General features: G+C 37.9%; 1 protein-coding gene across 5 annotated transcripts in view; it reads left to right on the forward strand.

Moving 5' to 3' along the window:
* Nucleotides 1-22,168, forward strand: part of TMEM168 (transmembrane protein 168) — a 30,213-nt gene that overhangs the window by 2,955 nt on the left and 5,090 nt on the right. For 4 of the 5 annotated variants that reach the window (XR_015706448.1, XR_015706449.1, XM_087765409.1 and 1 more), the window contains exons 2-4: nucleotides 1,506-2,772; nucleotides 14,384-14,526; nucleotides 16,737-17,011. Coding sequence is in view for 3 of the 5 variants with exons in the window: in XM_087765409.1 (XP_087621535.1) it covers nucleotides 1,636-2,772; nucleotides 14,384-14,526; nucleotides 16,737-17,011 (1,555 nt within the window). In the remaining 2 variants the exon portion in view is untranslated. The remainder of the gene's footprint in view (nucleotides 1-1,505; nucleotides 2,773-14,383; nucleotides 14,527-16,736; nucleotides 17,012-22,168) is intronic. The other variant, XM_087765411.1, reaches the window with a different exon arrangement.

The raw sequence follows: 22,168 nt of genomic DNA on the forward strand, positions 1-22,168 counted from the left end.
AAACAAAAGTTATACATAAATATAAATACTACATAGGATTTCATTAAGTTTTAACTAAGGGAATTTGGACAACTGGTTGTTCTGGGGCTCCTTGTAATTTGTGATACTTCTTAAGAAAATCAGAGACAAAAAAATACTGATGCTGATTTTCTTGTTTCTGTATTTTCTTGTGATCAACCTGTTGTTTCCTGCCTTTTTCTCTCTGGAGGTATAGGCTCTGGTTTTGTTGTTTAGTGGCTCCTGGTTTAGAATTTCTAGGCACAGAAGGATCAAAAATCAGAACTACATGTGGTTCTCTTTACATGTAATTTCACAAAAAGCTTGTTCTCTGAGTAATTCTTATCAATTTGTCACTTATAACACATTTTGCCTACAGAACAGGGTTGTGACTTCAAAGTACAAACCTTTTTTGCCTTTAATTAGAGAGCTTTGGACTATGCCTCTGACAACTCTGGGATAAGTACAAAAGTATATAAATATAGTGAAATAGAGATTTTCAAGGAAATTGAATTTCCTCAATAACTTTTTTGTTTCCAATTATAGCAATTAATAGTATTGTTTATGTGTAAATTCAGTTAAGATTAAACACCAACAGGATTACAGTGATCCTTGTGTTTCAAGACTGAGTTCAGACCAGGAAGAAGCATATCCCATAAAATAGTAATGATCTCCAGTGAGGTCTGCCTAGCCACGTTTTCTTACAAAATTCCCCCTAAAAATATTACTATCTGTTCCTATACTATATTAAAAAGAAAAGCATGTCAGTTAAATGGACCTGAGTAGGGGGAGCTTATGTACTAAATATAATATTCATCCTGATCATATTTTTTTTTGTTTTCGTGGGGAAAAAAGTGGCTTGGAGGGGTGAAAATTAAGGCTTTGATTGTACATTAAGAAAAGTCTCTGAAAATGTTGCCAGATCAGTTGATACGTCCATGTGTCCACTCCGCTTCTGTGAAATGGAGATAATGTTAATATCCTTTTTCATGATCTACTGTGGGTTAAGCTCGTTAACTGATCATGATTATTTTTATAAATCCTGTAGCTATCTGACTATTAAAAAGAAGTCTTGCAAAGCATATTGAAAAGGTTTAGTATAAAGTGAGAACTTGCCAAATGTAATGGTGAAGTAAAACAATGTTTTAAAACAATATTGAAATATTTTAGAAGGTAATGGGTATCATAGGAATATTTTGAATACCCATAGATATCCATTATAGATGCCTAATGGGTGGTTTTTGTGGAAAAACTGCACAGGCCAGGTTTGGTTTACCTTTTCCTCTCGTTCAAATTGTGAAATAAGACTTATGCAAAACCCATTTTATATTGGTTTTAATAATGACCCCAATTTGAAAGACCTTTAACAACACACTTACTTGATCGTTATCGTGTGTTTTTTAATTTAGATGTTAAATTCCTTGGTGAGAAAGGGTGTGTCATGTTTATGCTGTGTATTATTAAAAGGAATTACTTGTCACTAACACTTCTTTTAATTCTTCTTCCAGGACTTCAGTGATTCTGGACCACTGTTACTGAAATGATATTACAGAAGGAGGCGATTGCATTGTGTTTGTTGGATGAAACCCAAATATTTATTTTCAGTCAAGCGGGTAAAACCCCCTAACTGCAGTTTACATGTGTAGGTCACTGCGTTACTGTGTTAGTCATTGTCTCTATGCAGCAATGACAAGGCTAGAAGAAGCAAACAGAGAAGTGAACATGCACTCATCAGTCAGATACCTTGGCTATCTTGCCAGAATCAACTTACTGGTTGCCATTTGCATGGGCCTTTATGTCAGGTGGGAAAAAACGGCGGATGCACTGATTTTGGTAATATTTATTCTGGGGCTCTTTGTTCTTGGAATTGCCAGCATACTGTACTACTATTTTTCAATGGAAACAGCAAGTCTGAGCCTCTCCAATCTTTGGTTTGGTTTTTTGCTTGGCCTTCTCTGTTTTCTTAATAATTCTGCCTTCAAAACGGATGTGAAAGAAGAAGCTACTAAGTATTTGCTCCTTTCTGCCATTGTTTTGAGGATATTATGCGCTTTGGTTGAGAGGATTTGTGGTTGTATTCATCATCGACCGACTCTGCTGACAACAGTTGAATTTTTGGAGCTAGTTGGATTTGCAATTGCCAGCACAACTATGCTGGTAGAAAAATCTATGAGTATTATTCTGTTGGTCATGGCATTGGCTATGTTGATTATTGACTTACGTATGAAGTCTTTTTTGGCAATTCCAAATTTGGCAATTTTTGGAGCCATTGCATCCTTACTCTTTTTTCCATCGCTGCAAATCCCCACAAACCCATTTGCCTTGGCCTGTTTCTTCAGCTGCCTGATTTCAGATCCCCTTCTCGACGTTTACTTCAGTGGACTTTCAGTTACTGAACGATGGAAGCCGTACTTGTACCGTGGTAAAATTTGCAGAAGGCTTTCTGTCATCTCGGTTGGAGTCATTGAACTAATCTTTTTCATTCTTGCAGCCTTTAAACTACGTGATTTGGATCTCTGGTATTTTGTGATACCTGGTTTTTCTATTTTTGGAATTTTCTGGATGATTTGTCATGTGATTTTTTTTATAACTCTTTGGGGATTTCACACAAAGCTAAATGACTGTCACAAGGTATACTATACCCACCGTGCAGATAACAACAGCCTTGACAGAGTTATGGCATCTAAAGGAATGCGTCACTTCTGTTTAATTTCGGAACAGCTAGTATTTTTCAGTCTTGTCGCGACTGCTGTTTTGGGGGCCGTTTCTTGGCAGGTAAATAATAACCTCTCTATCTTGAGCTCCCTCTTGAGAATGCTCCTGAGAATTGTTGACTCCTTAAAATTCCTGTGACATTTGATGGTGTGCTGTGGCTCAGCAATTCAATGTTGGAAGACTTGGTTTCACCAGCATGCTCTTCGAATTTTAACACTTTGTGCTGCCTTAAGGCAGCTGGAACTCACCAGCTTCCTTATGTGGGCAGAATGGGAAGAGTTAATGCTTCCAGGGCAAAAGCGTGCAAAGTATTTTAAGTTTACTGACCTATGAAATTATTTTGCTTTTGAATTCATTGTGCCATAAAATTTGTTTTCAAAGTAAATCAATGTTGAACCCTAGTAATGCACACTATATGGAGGGCTTTTCTTATGGACTATTTTAGCTGAATCAAGGCAAATTCATGTTTTAAGAATGTATTTTTCAAAAATTTTTGTTTGCATTTAACCATTAATGTGGAGTTAGAGATCAGCTGATAAACTGGTCTAAGTGTCTTATTTTCAAATCTGGTTATGCACCATAGGATATCTCCTCTGAAAGACCAGTTCTTAAAATCAGACAGCGTTCTTTGACTTTTCTTTCCGTTTCTGAATTAAGGACTTTGTCTTTTCTTTCGCAGAAAATATACATTTCTCTCAAAATGTCCAGTGCCCAAATTAAAGTACATTGTGTGTTGTCACAGTTGCAGTAGGGTGAAAAGGGAGTTCGGTGTCTATTTTCTAAGTTGATCTAAAAAAAGATAACAATCATTTTTGTCCCCATGCATCTCTTCAATTAATTACATATATGTATGGGATACATATATAAAAATTATATATTATTTAAGGCAGATCTAGTTTACAGAAATGTCTCTATATTGTTTCCAAAACAATTTGCTGCCCATTCCTGCAGATTTTCTTAGATTAAATAACCTCATGGATGAAAGGTGTTAAAGAACTTGGTGGAAAAGGAAATTGACATTTTGTGAGGTTTTGTGTGTTGTTGGTTTGTTTGATTTTGTTTTGGTTTTGTATATTTTTGTTTGGTTTTGGGTTGGTTTTTTTTTTGTTTGTTTGTTTGTTTTTTCGCATGAAGAGCATTAGAGGTTAACAGACAAAACTGGGTAGTTCTGCTCTTTCTTTGGAAAAATATCAGCATGCATAGCTATAGTGTGTGGGCAGAAAGGACAAAAGGAAGAAATAGAACCAAAAAGAAGCAGAGAAGAAAAATGCCCAAAATGTATTTACAGAAAGCGACAGTGCTAATGCACTGAAAGAAATGGGGAAGTGGTTTGGGAGACAGAAACCATAAAGATGGAATATCAGCATGATAATATTTCTAACTTCCATACTTCTGATACTTGTGTGATTTTATCAAAATGCAAGTCTTCAATTTTTATATGCTAGATGACTGTTTTTCAGTAAAAGCATTTTTTTACCATCTCTATCAGATAGTCTCGCTAATCTCTCTGTCCTCGCCCTCCTCCTTTAACATGCTGAGACACATTAGTTAATAATTACGTAGTTTTAAAATTACTTGGATGGAGTCACTCCACCTAGTTATACCTAACAAAGCAGTCAGAACAAATCAAGTGAATAAGTTGTCCAGGTAGTCACTGGAGAGAGGCAGCTTCTTTTGGTGGCACCCGGAGCCTGTCCGCAGGGAGTTCACCACCAGACCTGGGCCCGATCTCCTGCTGTAGCCCTTCAGGGGAAGAGCTCCCTCTCCCCATGCCATCTGTTCGAAGCACACAGGCGCTTGCTTTAGAACGGCTTCATTACTGCAAGCTATCTGCGTAATCAAGGAGGATTGGCTTCATACTCATCTTGTTTCTTTTTTCCCTTCACGTTGATTGATAATTCATTGTAATTTTTTTCTGTCTCTGTCCTCTGCCCCAAAATAACTGCAACTGTTACATGTCTGGTAATTTTCAGGCCTCTCTAATTCTGAAGAAGTGCGGTTGTATTGTGGAATGACTTGTGGCTGTTCAGAAGCAGCGAACTGGCAATGCGTCTAAAATCTTAACATTTGTTATTGGCTAATTTCAGTTTGTAGCGTCCTATGTGTAAATAAGAGAAGCTGTTGCTCATCACCTCTGTCGGGTAGGTTGCGTATTTGCCTATTCAGTGGGAAGAGAAGTAATTGTAATGGCAAAAGTGAAAGGCATCAGACCAAATACTTCTGCTTGTCAGGAAATCCAGTTTTTTCTTATAATAATTTATTTTTAGTAGATAATTACATTTACATTTCTTTTACTATATTTATATTTCTTTCATCATGTATTTATGGTAATGAATTAGCTTAAGATTATGAATGCAGTTGTCTCCAACTAAAATAGCTTCTACTTTAGAAGATGTTGTGATGTTTGCCTTGCAGATCACTGTGCCTATTCCATCTGTTGTCAGAAAATGAAATACTTTATCAGACCTGGCCAGAACATAATTTAATAAATGGATGTATCGTTTATTATAGTGATTGCAGGAAACTGTGGCCTTTTCTGTATTTTTCTGGATAGTGTCAGGTTTCAAAATAATTAGAAGTAAGAAAGCAATGATGCATAAGCACACAATTTACCCTTTTGCAGGGCATTTGTTTTTTTCTAGAGGTTTAAGGAGACTAGTATTTTTTCTTTGTAGGGGGAATTCAAGGCCTCAGAATCCTTTGCTGGATTTCCAAGTCTGCTGTTTCAGGAGGTCTAACAAGCTCAACAGTAATGCAGAAAACAAGCTTCTCCAGTGAATATGTACTTGCCTTATGGTGATTTATATGTATTGTAACAGTTAAAGAGACAAATCAGACTGTTAAAGAACGCTCTCTGCCTTTCCTCTTTAAAAAGTAATAGTTATTGCTGAATACTTAGCGGGTTGGGATTTCAGGGTTTTGTTTGGTTTTATTTTTAAGAAAACTTTGCTGCAGAAAAAATCAGGTGACATCAGTATGTGGTAGAAAGAGATCTTAGGGCTGTGTTAGGTGCCTTTCCATGAAAGCATTAGGTTTGTGTTTATTAGTGGTCAAAAAATCAAATTAAATATTGGAAATTATTAGGGAAGGACTGGAGGTATCATTATGCCACTGTATGAATCCATAGCTTCCATATTTTGAATAACAGTGCAATTCTTACTTGCCATCCCATAGGTTAGAAAACAAGCAAACGTTCAGAGAAGGGCAATTAAATTCATTATAGACATGAAACAGTTTACATGGAAGGAATGAATAAACCAGGATGCTTCAGTCAGGAAAAGAGAAAACTAAGTGAGAATATGAACATATAAAATATCATGTGTGATGTGGGAGATGGTAAACAGTAAGAGACAATAAATGATCAGTTCCAGTGCAAAAGTTGAGAGGAGTCAAGTTGGCAAGAAGCAGGTTGGAGCCAGACAGATGGGAATAGTTCCTCATACAGCACTGAGGTAGCTCTGGGGCTGTGTGTTGTGGCGTGCTGCGTGTGCCAAGCAGTTGCAGAGGCTCGGGAGGAAGCTGGACACGTTCATGGAAACAAATTCACTGAGGTTTATGTACTGTACGGAAACCGCATCTGGCTCAGGAAGTCCTTGAGCCACCAGTGGTTGGAGTACTCCGGAAACATATGTGCTTGGTCTGTCCTTACAGTCTTTCCTAGGCATACATTTGGCCTCTTTGGAAACAAGACAATCTTCTAGATGGACTTTTGGTGCAGCTTAATACAGCCACTCTTACATTCTTATATTATGGATTTTTTTTTTTTTTACTTACACATTCAACATATTTTTTCCTTATATCCTTAGGAATGCCAAGTATTCCTCAGTCACCAGTTCCTGAAAATATGCTTGCGCTTTTTAAAATGTTTAAAACATTTTTCATATATGTAAGATTAACAGTTTTCAGTCTTTGCAACTTGTGGTTTGGGATTTATGTTGTCATTTTAGTAAGCACTAATTATATTTGAAATCTGTTAAGTGTGACCTAGAAGGTGAAGCATTTTTTATTTATACCTTTCCTCACTCTGAAGATGTACTGAAAGCTTGTTTAATGATACTGCATTTGATAAGAGAGGTGGCTTGAAATTGCTTCATGGTCTGCCATTTGACCTCCTATATAATGAATAGAATTGGCTAAAAACCTAAGCCATGGAAAGGTACTTCCTAACAGTCAACTATAAATAATTAGCCCTAGCATATAAAAAGTCTAGCTCAGCTGTGTGTGTTAGGTTGTAGCCAGAAATGAGGTGGTGGAGGGGAGGGGCTCTGTTTCATGGAAAAGTTTGTTACAGGCACATTATATATGCCCTTTTAACATTCTTAATAACTATAATATCTATGCATCATATAAGTCTCAAGTGTATGAAAGGTCAATACCTAAAGAGACAGTTGTCTGCTAATTGGTGGCTAGAAGTATCCTATTTGATTAAAATTGCCAGAAAAATATCAAATCTCCTTTTGTGGAAGGGCTTTTAAAGTGAGGTCAGTTAACTCGCTGTTGCAGACACACTGGTTTTCTGACTCATGCAGAACTGTTGAGGCTGGAAGTCCTGTTAACCAAGGACCTTTCTTTAAGGGGAGCTTAACCCTTGTAATAAGCCAAGGGTTGAAAGTCGCTGTTCCTGATGCTTTGGTATGTGCTTGGGAAGAACTGTGGCTCCTGAAAGCAGAATCTCTCTCCAACAGATCAGGCTTTAAATCTGAAGAGCAGAATTATCGGGTCTCTCTGAAGCTGGAGGATGAGCTCAGGAAGCACGAGAAACGTAAAAGTAATTTGTTAAAGCTGGTTGCATTCAGAAATGGAGTAACAGCTTTTCAGTGGGGCATGTTTCAGTTGGGACATGGTCTGCTTCTGAGAATAATCCCTGCTTTAGCTGGTGAGGAGAGACACTTTGCTTTGTCAGTGGAAATACATTGACATTTTCCTTGCAAAATCTGCAGGAAATGTTCTGCACCCGCTTTTACATTTTTGTGAGTAATTTCAGTCAGATCAATAGACTCTTTAACTCCCAACGTACTCATTCCAGCAATTGCTCACATGCCTGTCCATAATTAGGCCCTTGGATGGGACAAGATCCAGCAGAAGTCATGCAAATGACTCAGTCATTACTTCTCTCAGAAGCCAGTAAAATGATGAAAAATTTGCAGATGGAGGTCTTGGAATTTGCAAGCAAAGATCTTGGAAAGGTTTGGAGGAATCTTTTTCTCAGAAATTTAAAATCAGATTTTGTTAAGTGCTCTATGCCAAGATAACAGTACAGTTTTTCTGAATTACTGGCCAAAGAGAATTATTATCCCTGGAAGACCTGTATTTAGTATTACCAAGAGAAAAATTAACTATGTCAGAGACAGGTAAAGTAATGGAATGTAGTACTTTCAGTATATTATTCTTGGTTTTAGTGAATTTTATGGGTTAGTAAAATAATAGTCTTCATGATATTCATGGGTACTTGTACTTAGATGGACGATACTATTGAACTCAAATTATTCATGGAAGAAAAGTTAGTTTATGTATGAGTATTTTCTTGTTTTGGGGAGAGTTAGTGATTTTGTGTTCTTTATTGTGGCATGATTGGCTGGTGTTTCTTGAAAGCTCAGTTTACAATGCCTTAAAATTGAAGATGGTGACTTTTTTTAACGTCTCTAAAAACAAGATTATTTTATGAATAGTAAGAAGTTATCTAAGTAACCTCTATATTTACCTGCACATACTTTTGTTAGCATAACAGATTAAATAACTGTTTTGAATGCAAATCATATCCAGTCTTTCTCCTTCCTTTTCCTCTGCTTTTCTTCCTGACTTGTAGTTTTAATCCAGTCCTCCTCAGCCTTTGCTTGTGCAGTTAAATATTCTCCCCCCACCCCTCCCTGTGGCTCTGCTGCACCCTCTGGTCTCTCTCCATACTTTCCCAAATAACCATTCCACTCCTGGTTTTTTTTTTTCCCCTCTCTGTCTGTCTCGTCATCTTTAGTTCCCCCCTTTCTTTTCCTCAGCCATTTTTTCCCCTCCTTGCCTATTTGACTTGCATATCCGTGCCTTGCTATTTCTTTATAGACTCATCTGTTCAGTTTCTTTTGCAATAACATTGTTCTCTCTTTCCAAACTATTTCATCATCTTTTAAGCTGGATCTTTAATCCCCCTTGCTCACTGCTCATCATTTCTTCTCAAACTCACACGATATCCTGTTTATTTTTGCTGCCCATCTTCCTCTCCGCAGTAGGTGCTCAGACCTCCTTGGCTCTTACCTCTCCAGTCCTGTCCCGAGGGCTACGTCAGTTTGCCTGCTCACGTCCGCGCTGGCAGCACACCTTGCTGCTGTCACCACCACTTCTAGAGGCCCTAGGTCCTGAAGGGGATCTCGGGTGACAAGAGGAAGGAAGCATTCAGTGTTAGTCTAAAGAATCTGATTTACGTGTTAAGCTTTGCTGTCAAAGTCTCATTAATTCCAGAACTCAAATTTTTATATTAAAAAAAAAAAATCAGAAATCCATTTAGAGTGCTTTTAAATTGACAACCACTTCTGGTTTTGCTGGGACAAATGCATGTAGACTAAAGCACAGGCTTTCCCATGGTTAGAACAGGAGTCAGGGCTGTGAAATGTAACACATTAAATCCGCCTGCCAGTGAACATGATGACTATTTTCTGCAAACTGTTGTCTAGATTTTCCTAGGGCTGTTTTAATAGTCAGAAGTAATGGTTTATTTATTGTTCTCTAGAGACTATTCTTTCATTCAATGATTTGTTATAAGGCAGTTTCCTCTGGCAGCAGATCTACATTGTAACTTTACAAATTTTGTCTTTAAGCTTCTTTTTACCTGTAATGTACATATCTTGTTTTCATTTGGAATAAGCTATCCATCAAATATTTGTGGATTAGTTATCACGTTATCGTTTTTCTCCTGAGCCTTTGCCCTGATGGAGCATATAAACTTCTTTGTTTTTGCAGAATCACTGCAGAGGAGCTAAGCAGAACTGTTTATTTTGTACTTACGTGTGTGTGTGTATATGGATATATAAAAATAAGTAAATATTATTCAGCGTGGATAATGGAAAGCAGGGCAGAATTTTTGCTTGGAAATACACAAAGACACCTTTCTAAGCCTCCTCACTTGTTGGTCTGTTACATGTAATCCCGGGCAGCCTGCTCTAGGTGGCCTCGCTTGAGCAGCAGGTTGGACCAGACGATTTCCAGAGACCCCTTCCAACCGCAACCATTCAGTGATTCTGTGAGCATCTTAGTTGACGTATGTTTAGTAATTTATTTCTATTTTAATCAGAAGGGATCTTCTATAGGTCTTTGTAACTGGCTTCCAATTTAAACTAACATTTCTTTTTTTTTTTTCTTCCTCCTCAATATTTTCATCAGTCATGTGTCAGTTAAATACAGTTCCAGAATCGTTCCACTTCCAACAGCAGTTTACTCCTTGGGACTGGAGTTGTCCTATCCATGAATATAAAATTATATATCTTGGCTGTAAAATAGCTCTAAATTCTTCTGTTGTTTTAAGTTACACTTAACAATAAGCATTGCTTGAAAAGCTAAAGAAAGCGGAAAGATAATATTATTGTCTGTCATTTCAGTCATCAGAGGCAAGAAGTATATTTTTTTTACCTTTTCCACATTATTTGAAATGAGAACACACTGTGTATTTCCTAAATATTCATTTAGAAGAAGACAGACAAAGGCAAAAACAACCCAAAGACTAAGAGATAAAATGGCTCCTTGTGTTTTCAGTGGGATTGCCGAGATGGTCCCTGACTTGTTTGCTTTTTGAGCAGCCTGTCTGGAATCAATTGGCACTTGGAATACAGGGATGTACTGCAGGCTGAGATTGCCAGTGCAGTTGAAAACAGAATGAAAATGGGTTGAACAGATGAAAGAACAAAATCCCTTTCTGGCTCCGCCTATGCATCCATGGCCATCTGCTCCATTAAGGACCAGTCATCAAATCTGTTGGATTTAGTAAAGCACTGACAGTCTCCACCTGGCATCCTAGCTATTATCTTAAAAGAGGAACCTATCTTCAGATTTACAGTAATTACTAACTTAACTGGATATTATTTTTTGCTATTTCAAGTTCTTATAGTTTAGGTATTTCAAAATGCCACCACTCATTTTTTGCCACGCTGAATTAAAATATTTTATTATCTTACTATAGAGCTGCTCTAAACATCATTAATCATTTTTATATTTGTTAGTCATATATTTCTTCTAAATCAAAACTCTTGAGAAAGCGCTGACAGCAAGTGCCAGCATCTTTACATTAGACATCTATAAATGTAAAATATCCATACTAACAATACTTTCCTACTCCATAGCATAAGATGGCCACTAAATGAAGACTAAATTGAAACTTCAGATAGAGCTGAGTTGATTCATAACCCTATAGAGCATATTTCCCATTCCTCTTCAATATTTGGTACAAACTCAAAGCAGGATGCAGAGTAAGATGGATCCCTGAGATGATCCTTACAGTTTCTATGTAGGATCCTTAACTCACAAGTACTTGTGAATTTTCTTGGCAGTATCTTCATTAGTAGGAATACTTTCAACAATTAAATGTGAATTTTTTTTAGAAGTCAGACTCAATCAGAAGTTTGGTGAAAACTGTTTATCTTTGTGATGATCTCAAGTTGTGTTTATTGCAGAACACTGTGGGCTTAATAACGTGCCTGTGTTTAGGGGACTGGGGAAATGCAGGGTGTTTTTAGAACAACATGGCATGTTGTAAGAAAACTTCTACAATAAAATTCATATAAAGTAATAATAGAATAATATTATTTAGGATATTATGATTGCTGTAGTTTTTATGGGCAAATGGGGGTTTTGTTTTGTAATATGTTCACTGTGATCAAAACACTAATGCAATGTAAGAGCAGTTTGCTCTAACAAGATCCAAGAAAAGTTGTATTTATATATGATGGAAAAGCTGAACTTGTCATAAAAGTGCATTATAATACTTCCCAGTGCATGTGTTCAGTCTTTCCAAAGCTTAGAAAATCCTCTAACTAGCCGATCACGAATAGGAAGTTTTTCCAGACGAGCCCTTCAATTTCTGCGGGAGCCAAGTCTTCCTTTTTTTAAACTTAAAGCAAATTATCCTTCTTGTATCTACAATTGCAAAAGTAAGTTTCCAAATCTTGAAACTAATTTAGCTAAAGAGCTCCACTATTTCATCAAAGTCTTATATTTCACAAGGTTTCTATAGAATGAAAATAACCAAGTCTTTGTAAGTTTTTATTGCTGCTGCTCTGAGTCCTTTTCATTTTCTGAGTGCATTTGGAAAACTGAGCAACAAAAATGAGCACTTCCTGCTGATACATTTGAAACAAAAATTGTATTGTCTTAGTTACAGGATTTTTTTTCTCCTTACGGATAACAAAACAAGTTGAGGTTGCACCATAGTTGTTAGAGTGTTTTAAGCTTTCCTGTCTTCCAGTGATTTCAGGTAATTGTGTGGATTTTGGGGAAATTATTCTGGAAATCCTTATTCTCTGATGCAAAACTCAAGAATCAGTATGTGAATGCTTCTCTGCACTTGTCCTAAATACATTCCAGCTGCTCATTCACTCATTGATCCTGACCCTCTGAGTTTAGGCAAGACTGGGACGGGGAAAGGAATATATCTGGCATGATCCCGAGATGGCTAAGAAAATGATGTACATGAAAGTGATTGTGAATCTCCTATAACGTATGTGCGCTTTGTAGGCACACATTGCTCCGTGTAGATGCAAATTATTAGCAGCAAAACATCAAATGGCATGGTTCCACATGAAATCGGATTGCAGTATTAACACTAGCGTTATCACCTGTTGATGGACTTGTTCTATCCGAACCAGTTTTGTAGCTCGAATGTTAGCAAGTCCATGAGCATATTAATTGCACTTGTGATAAGGTGCGCAGGGCTGTGGGTAAAGGGAAGCTCTCCATGGTTGTTCTGTAACACGATTTGATGTCTGCTCAGTGTCATGTCCTCATGTCTTTGAGAGCTAGAAGCTAAATAAATAAAATTTTCATTTGTCATGAATTATATAAAGCATAGTAGGAGCTGGATATCGTTTTATAGTGGTTTCAGATGTTGGAATTTGAGAATAGTGCTATCAGTTAACAGTTACCAGTTATTTGAGAATAGTGCTATCAGTTAGTTATCAGTTAATATCAGATTCTGGTGTTTATTTGTAGTTAGAAGTATTACTGTGACCATTTCAAGGACACATAGGTGAGATCCTTCCATCAGAAGTATAATGGGACACTTTTTAAAACCAGGACAAGTAGCAAACAATTCTTCCTTAGGGCAGGAAGCATATTTAGATGGGTAAAGCTGTTCTTTCTAAATCGTTTAATATTTCTGTGTTTAAAAACTGAATATAGTTGAGTTAGTGCCATTTGCTAACAAGAACTGAGTTGGTTTATGTGTAATTTTTTTCAGTGTAATTTACTTTCCAAATTATTAACAGCTTTGTCTGTGTGTTAAGCTGAACTACCAGTCCACATTAAATCACTGAATGTTAAACAATGAGGCAATACCCAGATTTTTAAAAACATAAATATTGTATATTTCTGAAAAGAGGGCAAAAAAAAAAAAATATAGATGTAGTCAGAGACCACAGGACTCTTCCAAGACAGAAACCTGTAGCTATGAATTTATTTCCTTTGCTATGTAACAAACATTAATATTTAATAACTGCATCATGGATATCAAAGTTCATGGTTAATTGTATATTATAATACTGTTTCTACCTTTCCTAAAGGATTTAATGCCTCATTAAACCCATTCACATCACATTAAAATAATTAAAATGAATCTGTATCTGTTCTGCCTGTCACTGACAGCTGGCATTTCAGAAGTCCATTTTTATTTTACTAGTACTAGTGGTTGAGACTTAACTTTTGAAACTTCTCTTTTTTTACAGAAATCATCCATATATCAGTGACTGTAATCTTTTCCAAAACTGCTTTTTACTTACAAAACAGGAAAGCTCAGTGTAGGGTATTAGCTGTGTGAATGCTACAAAGTCCTGTAGTGGATGTCCCTTCTCATCTGATATTTATGTAGCTGATTAAGAATTGACTTTTTAATTGCAATAATGTTTATAAATGTTCTCACAAATAATCTTTTGTGTGATATATAGTATTCCACAAAGAATATTTTAAAAACTCTTGGTGTTAAAAGGCAAGAATAGTTAAATCTATATTTTTAATTACACAATATAGTGTGCTACCATCTGATGCTTGGTACATAATATTCTGTGTTGTACTTTACTGATTAAGGCCTGATCCTGCAGATATTTACAGATATACTTATTTTATCCTTATAAATAATTTTGTGGTGTTTGATTTTCCTACTTAAATGGGTAAAGCTAAGCTATGATCAGGGCTTTTAAACCTAAGTCCTGTGCTGTTAGTGTTTTCAAATGCATTCCTTTCAGAAGAGCGATCCCTGCTTGCCAGCCACCTTCTCCCCAAACCCCCAAATTTGCCTTCCATTTGTCTTTAGAGTGCTTCACCGTGTAGTATGTGGAAAAATAAGTATACATTACGTATAATAACTTGCGTGTTTCACGACCCAGTTATGTTTGATCAAACACAGGGAATTATTCATAAAAATGTAACCAACAGATAGGAAGGATTTTTCATGCAATCGAAAATCTCTCTGTTTTCCTTTTAGCCAACCAATGGGATCTTCATGAGTGCGTTTCTCATCGTGTTACCTCTGGAGTCCATGGCTCATGGGCTTTTCCATGAGCTGGGAAACTGCTTGGGAGGAACCTGTGTTGGGTATGCTGTTGTGATTCCCACCAACTTTTGTAGGTATGGTTACCATGTATTTTACCTTCACAGTAGTGTAAGTGTACTGTTAGCTCATAGAGGCAATGCAGTGCTGTTGCTTGTATTTTTCAATCATTACATACAAGTTTAAATAATAGGCAGATTTTGTATTTTTCCTTTTCCTCACTTTCCAAAAAGAATGAGTAACTCCAGCTCCACCTTTTTATATGTATTTCATTTGCTTTTAGAAAGCCAGTGAATGCTTTACACACCAATCATGCATAGGCAGATTCCACAGTCCATATCTCATGCAAAGGAGGATCGGGGCATTTGACTGAGTGCAGATATTTTATAACAGGAGATTTAATAAACCAAACAGATCAGTTTAAAACAATTTTGAATTCTATTAAGTGAGATGGTGTCTACATTTAAAGGACATTGAAGTAAGATTTGAGTGGACTACGTGTCAGTTATTGGTATTGTGAATTTACAGGTGATTTTTGTTCCAATATAAATGTTACCATATGAGAAATGCTTGAGGGTGGAGGGATTGTACTATTATTATTTGCCCATTTGTGTGTGTTTCTTATAAGCTTTAAACTTGCAAATGCTACTTTACCTGTATAATTAAAATTGTGTGTACACATTTTTTTTGTAAATGATAAACAAGAGCTATGTAAGTTATCTACTTGAGTTACAAGAGAAACAGAGTGGTAAGTTGAAATGAGAGGCTTAAAAATAGAACTGCCCAATTTATGAAAACTGCCCAGCTTGCAGTAGGTGTAATGGATTCAGTGGATGGGGAAAAAAATTAACGGGCAAAGAAACAGAAGGTAGTGTGCTCATCTTAGATCACTGTGTCTTAAATAGTGTAAAGTACTGTAAAAATAAATTTTCTGAGCTTCAATCTACAGTCTTCAGCTGTGCACTTTTAAAAAGATCCATATAGTCAATTATTGTTGGGGATAAAAAAAATTTTTTTTCAAAATTTACATTACAATAGAAATAAATTATTTTTGTTTCCATGGCAATAATTTAATTCTTTCATTGTATTATATTATTCTGCCTCTGCAGTTCCCTCTAATTTCTGAGTGAATGAGATACTGCTGAGCAACTGTTTAGGACCTCACAGAACTAAACTTCCTTATTAACAAAGCTTGACTCTTTCAGTAATGGACCCAGTCTTCACTTGCTGAGACAAACAGTAATGATGATGTATTCAATATAATTGTAGTAGTGGAACGGTAGCCTTCATGAAGGCACTAGACAGGTGAGGAGGTGCAAAATTCAATTAGCTAGACCAAAAAAGAAAGCAGGGAGCTTTACACACTGACCTGCAAACAAAATACATGAAGAATACATACATACATAAATATATATATATAAAAACCAGAAGTCATATTTTGTATTAGTAGATTAAGACCATCTCCATATTTTCATCCACAAAATCTGTCCATTGCCCAGGGAACCCAGGGACTCGTTTGTTATATATGCATGTTCATACACACATACACACATCTATATATATGTCGTTTGTTCCAGGTCTAGTTTGTAATTTTCTTAGAACTTTAATTTTCTAAGTGGTGAATACCATAATCTGAAACGTATTTCTTATGCTGAAAGATCAGCATCTGAACAGCACACACAAGTAAGAACTACTGTATTTGCCTGAGTACCATATTGAATAAAAGCTAGTTTGGAACAGAGAAAAATTAATTCAAAATATCTGAGCAAAATGTGTACTTGGATTTCTGTTTAGTCTGTTATTGGAAACTAGTTTGCATGATGTTTTGTGCAAACTAATGCTCATTCTCCCTCCACTTCTTTCCAGTTGTGTGTGAACAAATGCCTGTCTGAAGGCAGTGCTCTTTCAGTGGCACGTAATGAAATCATTGAAGCCCAGCATGTTCACATCACAGCTCCCTTCTCTCTCCCTCTGTCTCTCAGCTGCAGGAATAGCATGGAGTTGTGTAAGGACTATGCTTTAAGTGAAGAAATGTGACAAAAGGGAAGGGGAGATAGTGGTCCCTCACTCAAATACAGTATTTTGAATTGTTTATAAACTGTACATTTCAAGTCAATTTGAATTTAGAACAGTGCTACTTCAGCGAAAACACGCACAGGGGAAAAAAAATGACCAATTGCTATGGCCAAAAAAAAATTACCAATTGCTATGACCAAAAAAATGACCAAGTCCACTAAGCATGAAATAATTATAAATCATAATCACAGCTGTTTTTTCTTCTCTTTAGTCCTGATGGCCAACCAACTCTTCTTCCACCTGAGCACGTACAAGAGTTAAATCTGAGGTCTACTGGCATGCTTAATGCCATCCAAAGATTTTTTGCATATCACATGATTGAGACATATGGTTGTGATTACTCTACAAGTGGACTGACCTTTGATACCCTTCATTCCAAGATCAAGTCTTTTCTTGAACTTCGGACAGCAGATGGACCCAGACATGATACCTACATTTTATATTACAGCGGTCACTCCCATGGCACTGGCGAATGGGCACTGGCAGGTAAGTGGTTTGGGGATTTTTTTTATTAATAGTTTTGGTATTGATAAGCTTTCCCAATCAACTAATTCATTCTTTAAAAAAAATCATACTGTATTGCAAAACTTTGAAGTTTTGGTCACATTTATTATGTCCGGAATGGCAAAGAACCACCAGTCTTTGGAGAACAGGCTCATACAAGCTCCTGGCAGGGAAGGAAGAAAGGAAAGGGTAATATACAGAGCACGGCTGTTAAGATATTCACGGGCTACAAGGAATCATCAAAATAGGCAAGGTTGCAGGCTAACTACCTCTGCTAGTGGAGAGAATGGAGAAATGCAGAAGGCCCTTTTGTATGCAGTTAAATTGATGTAAAGCAGCAGCTCTTTCCTTACCTTGCTCTGTATGACAGTCAGGTATGTTACTTTATGAACTTCTGTGTCATTTTAGTATTTAGTCACTTTGATAAAATTCCTTTTACAGCTAACTAATCTTACACTTGTTCTCAAAATTGTCTAAATATTGTTGACCGCAAACGTACACTTACAAGTTTAAACATGATTTCATATTCCCCTTACAATTCAACAAGTTAACTTTAAAGGTTACTTTTTTTTCCCAAAAAAGTAAAGTGGAAATGACACCCTCCTGCTCTAAAGACAGATTTCCCCTGTATTTTGAGGAATATTTGTTCACTCTAATGAACAAGCATAATCTCTTCTCATTCCTTGGGCATGGCAGAGTGAATTATACAGCGTTCTGTGTCACTCTGTCAGTTAGGCTGTCATGAAGGACCACATTCATGTCCTTAAGATGTGCTCTGGTTTTTTTTGTAACAGATAGAATCAGTAAAAGAAATAGGAGGCAGGTGTACAATCCACACTAGAAAAGCATGTCTTCAAACATATAGCAAATCTCGTATCATGAAAACAGCTATGGTTTGCTGGCATCCTAGAGTTTGAGAGTCACTGTGGGCACAGTGTAGCCTCAAGACTACAAACCCCTGTATAAAGGGCAGGTTTAATGCCTCGTCATATGCTTGGCATAGACATCGCCATTTCCCCTTTCTTGGCCTGTTTTTGATCTCGTTATAATGGGCAGTCCTATCTCAACTGTATTCTTTCGTAAATCTGCTGAAGTTTTCAAATCATTGGCAGGTTTAGCCTTGCTCTCCTGCTGTATGGAACTGGGCTTCTGAGGTTGCTGTGTGCAGAAAGTGAATCTTGTAGTAAATACATGGAAAATTTGCAACTTTTTTTCTTCCTGGGACAGAATTAATTCTCTTGGATGGCGCTCTGCCTGCGAGCTCCTGGCTGTTTGTCAGCAGTCTCTCTCCAGGGGCATGTGCTCTTCAAAAGTGTGGACAGTTACTAGCTTTGCGTGCGGTCGTGCTGCGGTTCTCAGGTGCAGGTCGGTTTTCATCTGGAGGCTGCATACCTGTTCTGGTGCAACTCCATGCCTGAACTGTTACACCTGCTGAAGAGCAACACGTATTTTTTTGTCAAAGGCTTCATCCATATCAATGATTTTAAAAAGCCACAGCTGTACTCTGAGCTTAGCGCAAGTGATGTCCCGCAGTGTATGCCAGGGTGGCTGAATGACTTCTCCGAGAACAGAGCATTGCTGCAAAAATCGGACAGCTTCCAGCCCAGTCTTGGCTTACATCTGGCCAGCCAAGGAGTGCGACAGGGGAGCTCAGGTCTCTGTATACCTGTTCAGGTAGCTGCAGCCCAAATTACGCTCTGTCTTCACTTCTAGGATAAGGGCCAAGGTAACCGTTACAGTAAAAAGAAAGTTTCTCTGCTAACGGAAACAGTGTATAAATGCAGTGGTGTTCAGCTTTTTCACAAAGTTGCTTTTCAGTTCTCAATCCAAGCACATCTTCAGCTTCTACTTGGAGATATGTATAGTCACATAAAGGAGAGGAACACACAGCTGCCACATGTCTTGCATCCTTTTTTGTGATTAATTTTCATAGAATCATAGAATCGTTAAGGTTGGAAAAGATGCTTAAGATCATTGAGTCCAACCATTAACCTATCACTGCCAAGTCCACCACTAAACCACGTCCTTAAGCGCCACATCTACCCTTCTTTTAAATACCTCCAGGGATGGAGACTCAGCGCCTTCCCTGGGCAGCCTGTTCCAGTGCCTGACCACCCTTTTGGTGAAGAAGTTTTTCCTAATATCCAACCTAAACTTCCCCTGGCGCAGCTTGAGGCCATTTCCTCTTGTCCTATCGCTTGTTACTTGGCAGAAGACACCAACCCCCACCTCGCTACAACCTCCTTTCAGGTAGTTGTAGAGAGCAATAAGGTCTCCCCTCAGCCTCCTCTTCTCCAGACTAAACAACCCCAGCTCCCTCAGCCGCTCCTCGTAACACTTATGCTCTAGACCCTTCACCAACTTCGCTGCCCTTCTTTGGACACGCTCCAGCACCTCGATGTCCTTCTTGTAGTGAGAGGCCCAAAACTGAACACAGTACTCGAGGTGTGGAGGTGAGGAACTATCACCTCCCTGGTCCCGCTGGCCACACTGTTCCTGGTACAAGCTAGGATGCCATTGGCCCTCTTGGCCACTTGAGCACACTGCTGGCCAATCAACCAGCTGTCAGCCAGCTGTCAACCAACACCGCCAGGTCCTTTTCAGCCAGGCAGCTCTCCAGCCACTCCTCCCCCAGCCTGTAGCGTTGCATAGGGTTGTTGTGACCGAAGTGCAGGACCCGGCAGGACCCGGCATTTAGCCTTGTTGAATCTCAACAGATAAATCATGGAGGGTAACTTGATACTCCTTCCAGATAGCATTGGCCCTGAATGTAACTTGGAGTATAAACTGAAAAGATGAAGGCTGTTTGATTGTGCAATTATACCGCGTGTATTGGATAGTGGCATTTTTTTGACAGATGGAGCATTTGGTCATCAGCTCCTGTAACATGTACTGTCCTCCGACCTCTGGAGAGGCTGAAGAGAGATGGCAACAGTGAAATATAACATTTGGATCTCATAGAAAAAGTAGTGTCTTACTGCTGGCTTATGCCATGGTACAGCACAGCAGTAGCAATGTAGTCTTTGCTTTATAATAGCATCTTTTAAAGGAGGCTTACTGGATTTATTAATTCACTAATGATGTTTCTCTGTTGTTGGAAGCTGAGATGTAACACAGTGGTGTACAAAAGAAAGTTAACTAGTCATGCATAAAGTATGAGAAGTCAAATGACCTGGGAGGTCGTGTTCTCTGAGTGAAGGCGAAGGCAAGAGCTGAGCTAATGAAGCTTTGTCTCTGTTGCTGGAACTGTTGGCTTAACTGCCTGCGAAACCTGCCAAAGAGCCAGATGTGGCCAGACGCATAGATTTCTTACACAGCTTGGTGCCTAAATCTCGTGCTGGCTGGTAAGTCCATGTGTTTGAGGTCAGTAGGGTTAGAAGCTGAGCAGGTGTTTGTGTGTGTGTCTGAAGGATGAGATGGTTTTCTTTGGGCAGTTCTGCCCACTACTGTTTTGAAATCACCCGGACCCCTGCGTAGTTACACTAAAATAAAGTTTATTTATAAGCCTTTAAAACATGAACAAATAAAGAAATTTTTACTGCTAATTGACACAGAAGGCTTACCTAGAAAAGGGAAACTGTTTCTATACAAGTCTCTGCTGTAAATAACTACAGCAATTTGGGGATCATGTACCAAGACAAGTCATTACTGTAGGTTTGTATATTAAGACTTTCTTTGGTACTAAATTTTCCAGGTTTGTATTTTTTGGAGAAAGCAATTTTGTTTTTACTTTAGCTGCGATAGCATGCTCAAAGTTTTAACTCTGAGCTATTAATTTGAAGCACTTTTTTGTCACCCCTTACAGATAGAAATGTAAGTGCTGAAATATGCAGCTATACTGTTTGAGATTCATCTGTGCAGTTAAATTCCTACTAACAAGATTTTAAACAGTGCTAAATGTACTTACATTCCAAAATGAAAGTCACTATTAAAATGCAGTTATTTTAAATCACATTTTTCTACCTTTCTTCTAAAAGTCTTAATTTTTTTTTAAAGTTGATATTTTCAAACTAGAGTGTCCTTGTTGTAAATCTGTGTCATAGCTCCAACCTGGCAACACCTAGACATATCAGTTCTTCACATTAATAGTCACTGTGGAGCCAATGGAGATTTATTCACTCGTTTGCAAGATGCTTTCCTTAGGCACTTGAGTAAGTAGTCTGTTTTTCAAAGGTACATAGATTCTGCAGTATCCATTACACTTACACAAAAGGACTCCCCACTACAGGTAACTTTGTTTAATTACAATTACTCTTTTAAAGCATTATTGGAGCAAGAGCTGAGATGGAACATGAGAAGTTGGCCATTCTAGCTGCAAGTGTTTCCTGAGCTGATAGCAAATAAACGTTGTGGAAAAATTCCTCTGAGATTTTTGTTTCACTAACTTGTAAATCCATACCAATTTTAGTCTTCTTGAACCTCTGAAGACAACTCTTGTCTATAGACTGAATCTCTCCATTTCTCGTAACATGAATTTTTCAAGCCAAAGTGATGGTTGTGCCTGTAGGTGGCTTTCTCATTGTGCTTCGAAACTGTTAGCATGTGTTGTGTTCAAAAGTCCTCTGTTTTCCTTAAAAGGAGCCATAGAATCATAAAATGAAACCATAGAATGGTTTAAAGCCATTATCCCTTGTCCTGTGTGCCCTTGTAAAGAGTCCATCTCCAGCTTTCTTGTAGGCCCGCTTCAGGTACTGGAAGGCTGCTATAAGGTCTCCCCAGAGCCTTCTCTTCTCCAGGCTGAACAACTCCAACTCTCTCAGCCTTTGTTCATAGGGGAGGTGCTCCAGCCCTCTGGTCATCTTTGTGGCCCTCCTCTGGACTTGCTTCAACAGGTCCATGTCCTTCTTCTGTTGGGGGCTCCAGAGCTGGACGCAGTACTCCAGGTGGGGACTCACGAGAGCAGAGTAGAGGGGGAGAATCACCTCCCTTGACCTGCTGGCCACACTTCTTTTGAGGCAGCCCAGGGTACAGTTGGCCCAGGATATGGTTGGTGAGGATACAGTTGGAGTCCTTTTTAATATTAATAAAAACATATTAAAAAGCCTTTTTTTTTCCTTAAAATTATTAAGATTTAATACAAAATAAACTATTTCAGGTTTTCTTTTCTTGTTTAGCTATTTGCAGATTTCTTCAATAGGG

The sequence above is a fragment of the Nipponia nippon genome, unplaced genomic scaffold, assembly GCF_047370975.1.
Source record: "Nipponia nippon isolate SJK-2023a ecotype South Korea unplaced genomic scaffold, ASM4737097v1 scaffold_3, whole genome shotgun sequence".
Lineage (NCBI taxonomy): Eukaryota > Metazoa > Chordata > Aves > Pelecaniformes > Threskiornithidae > Nipponia > Nipponia nippon.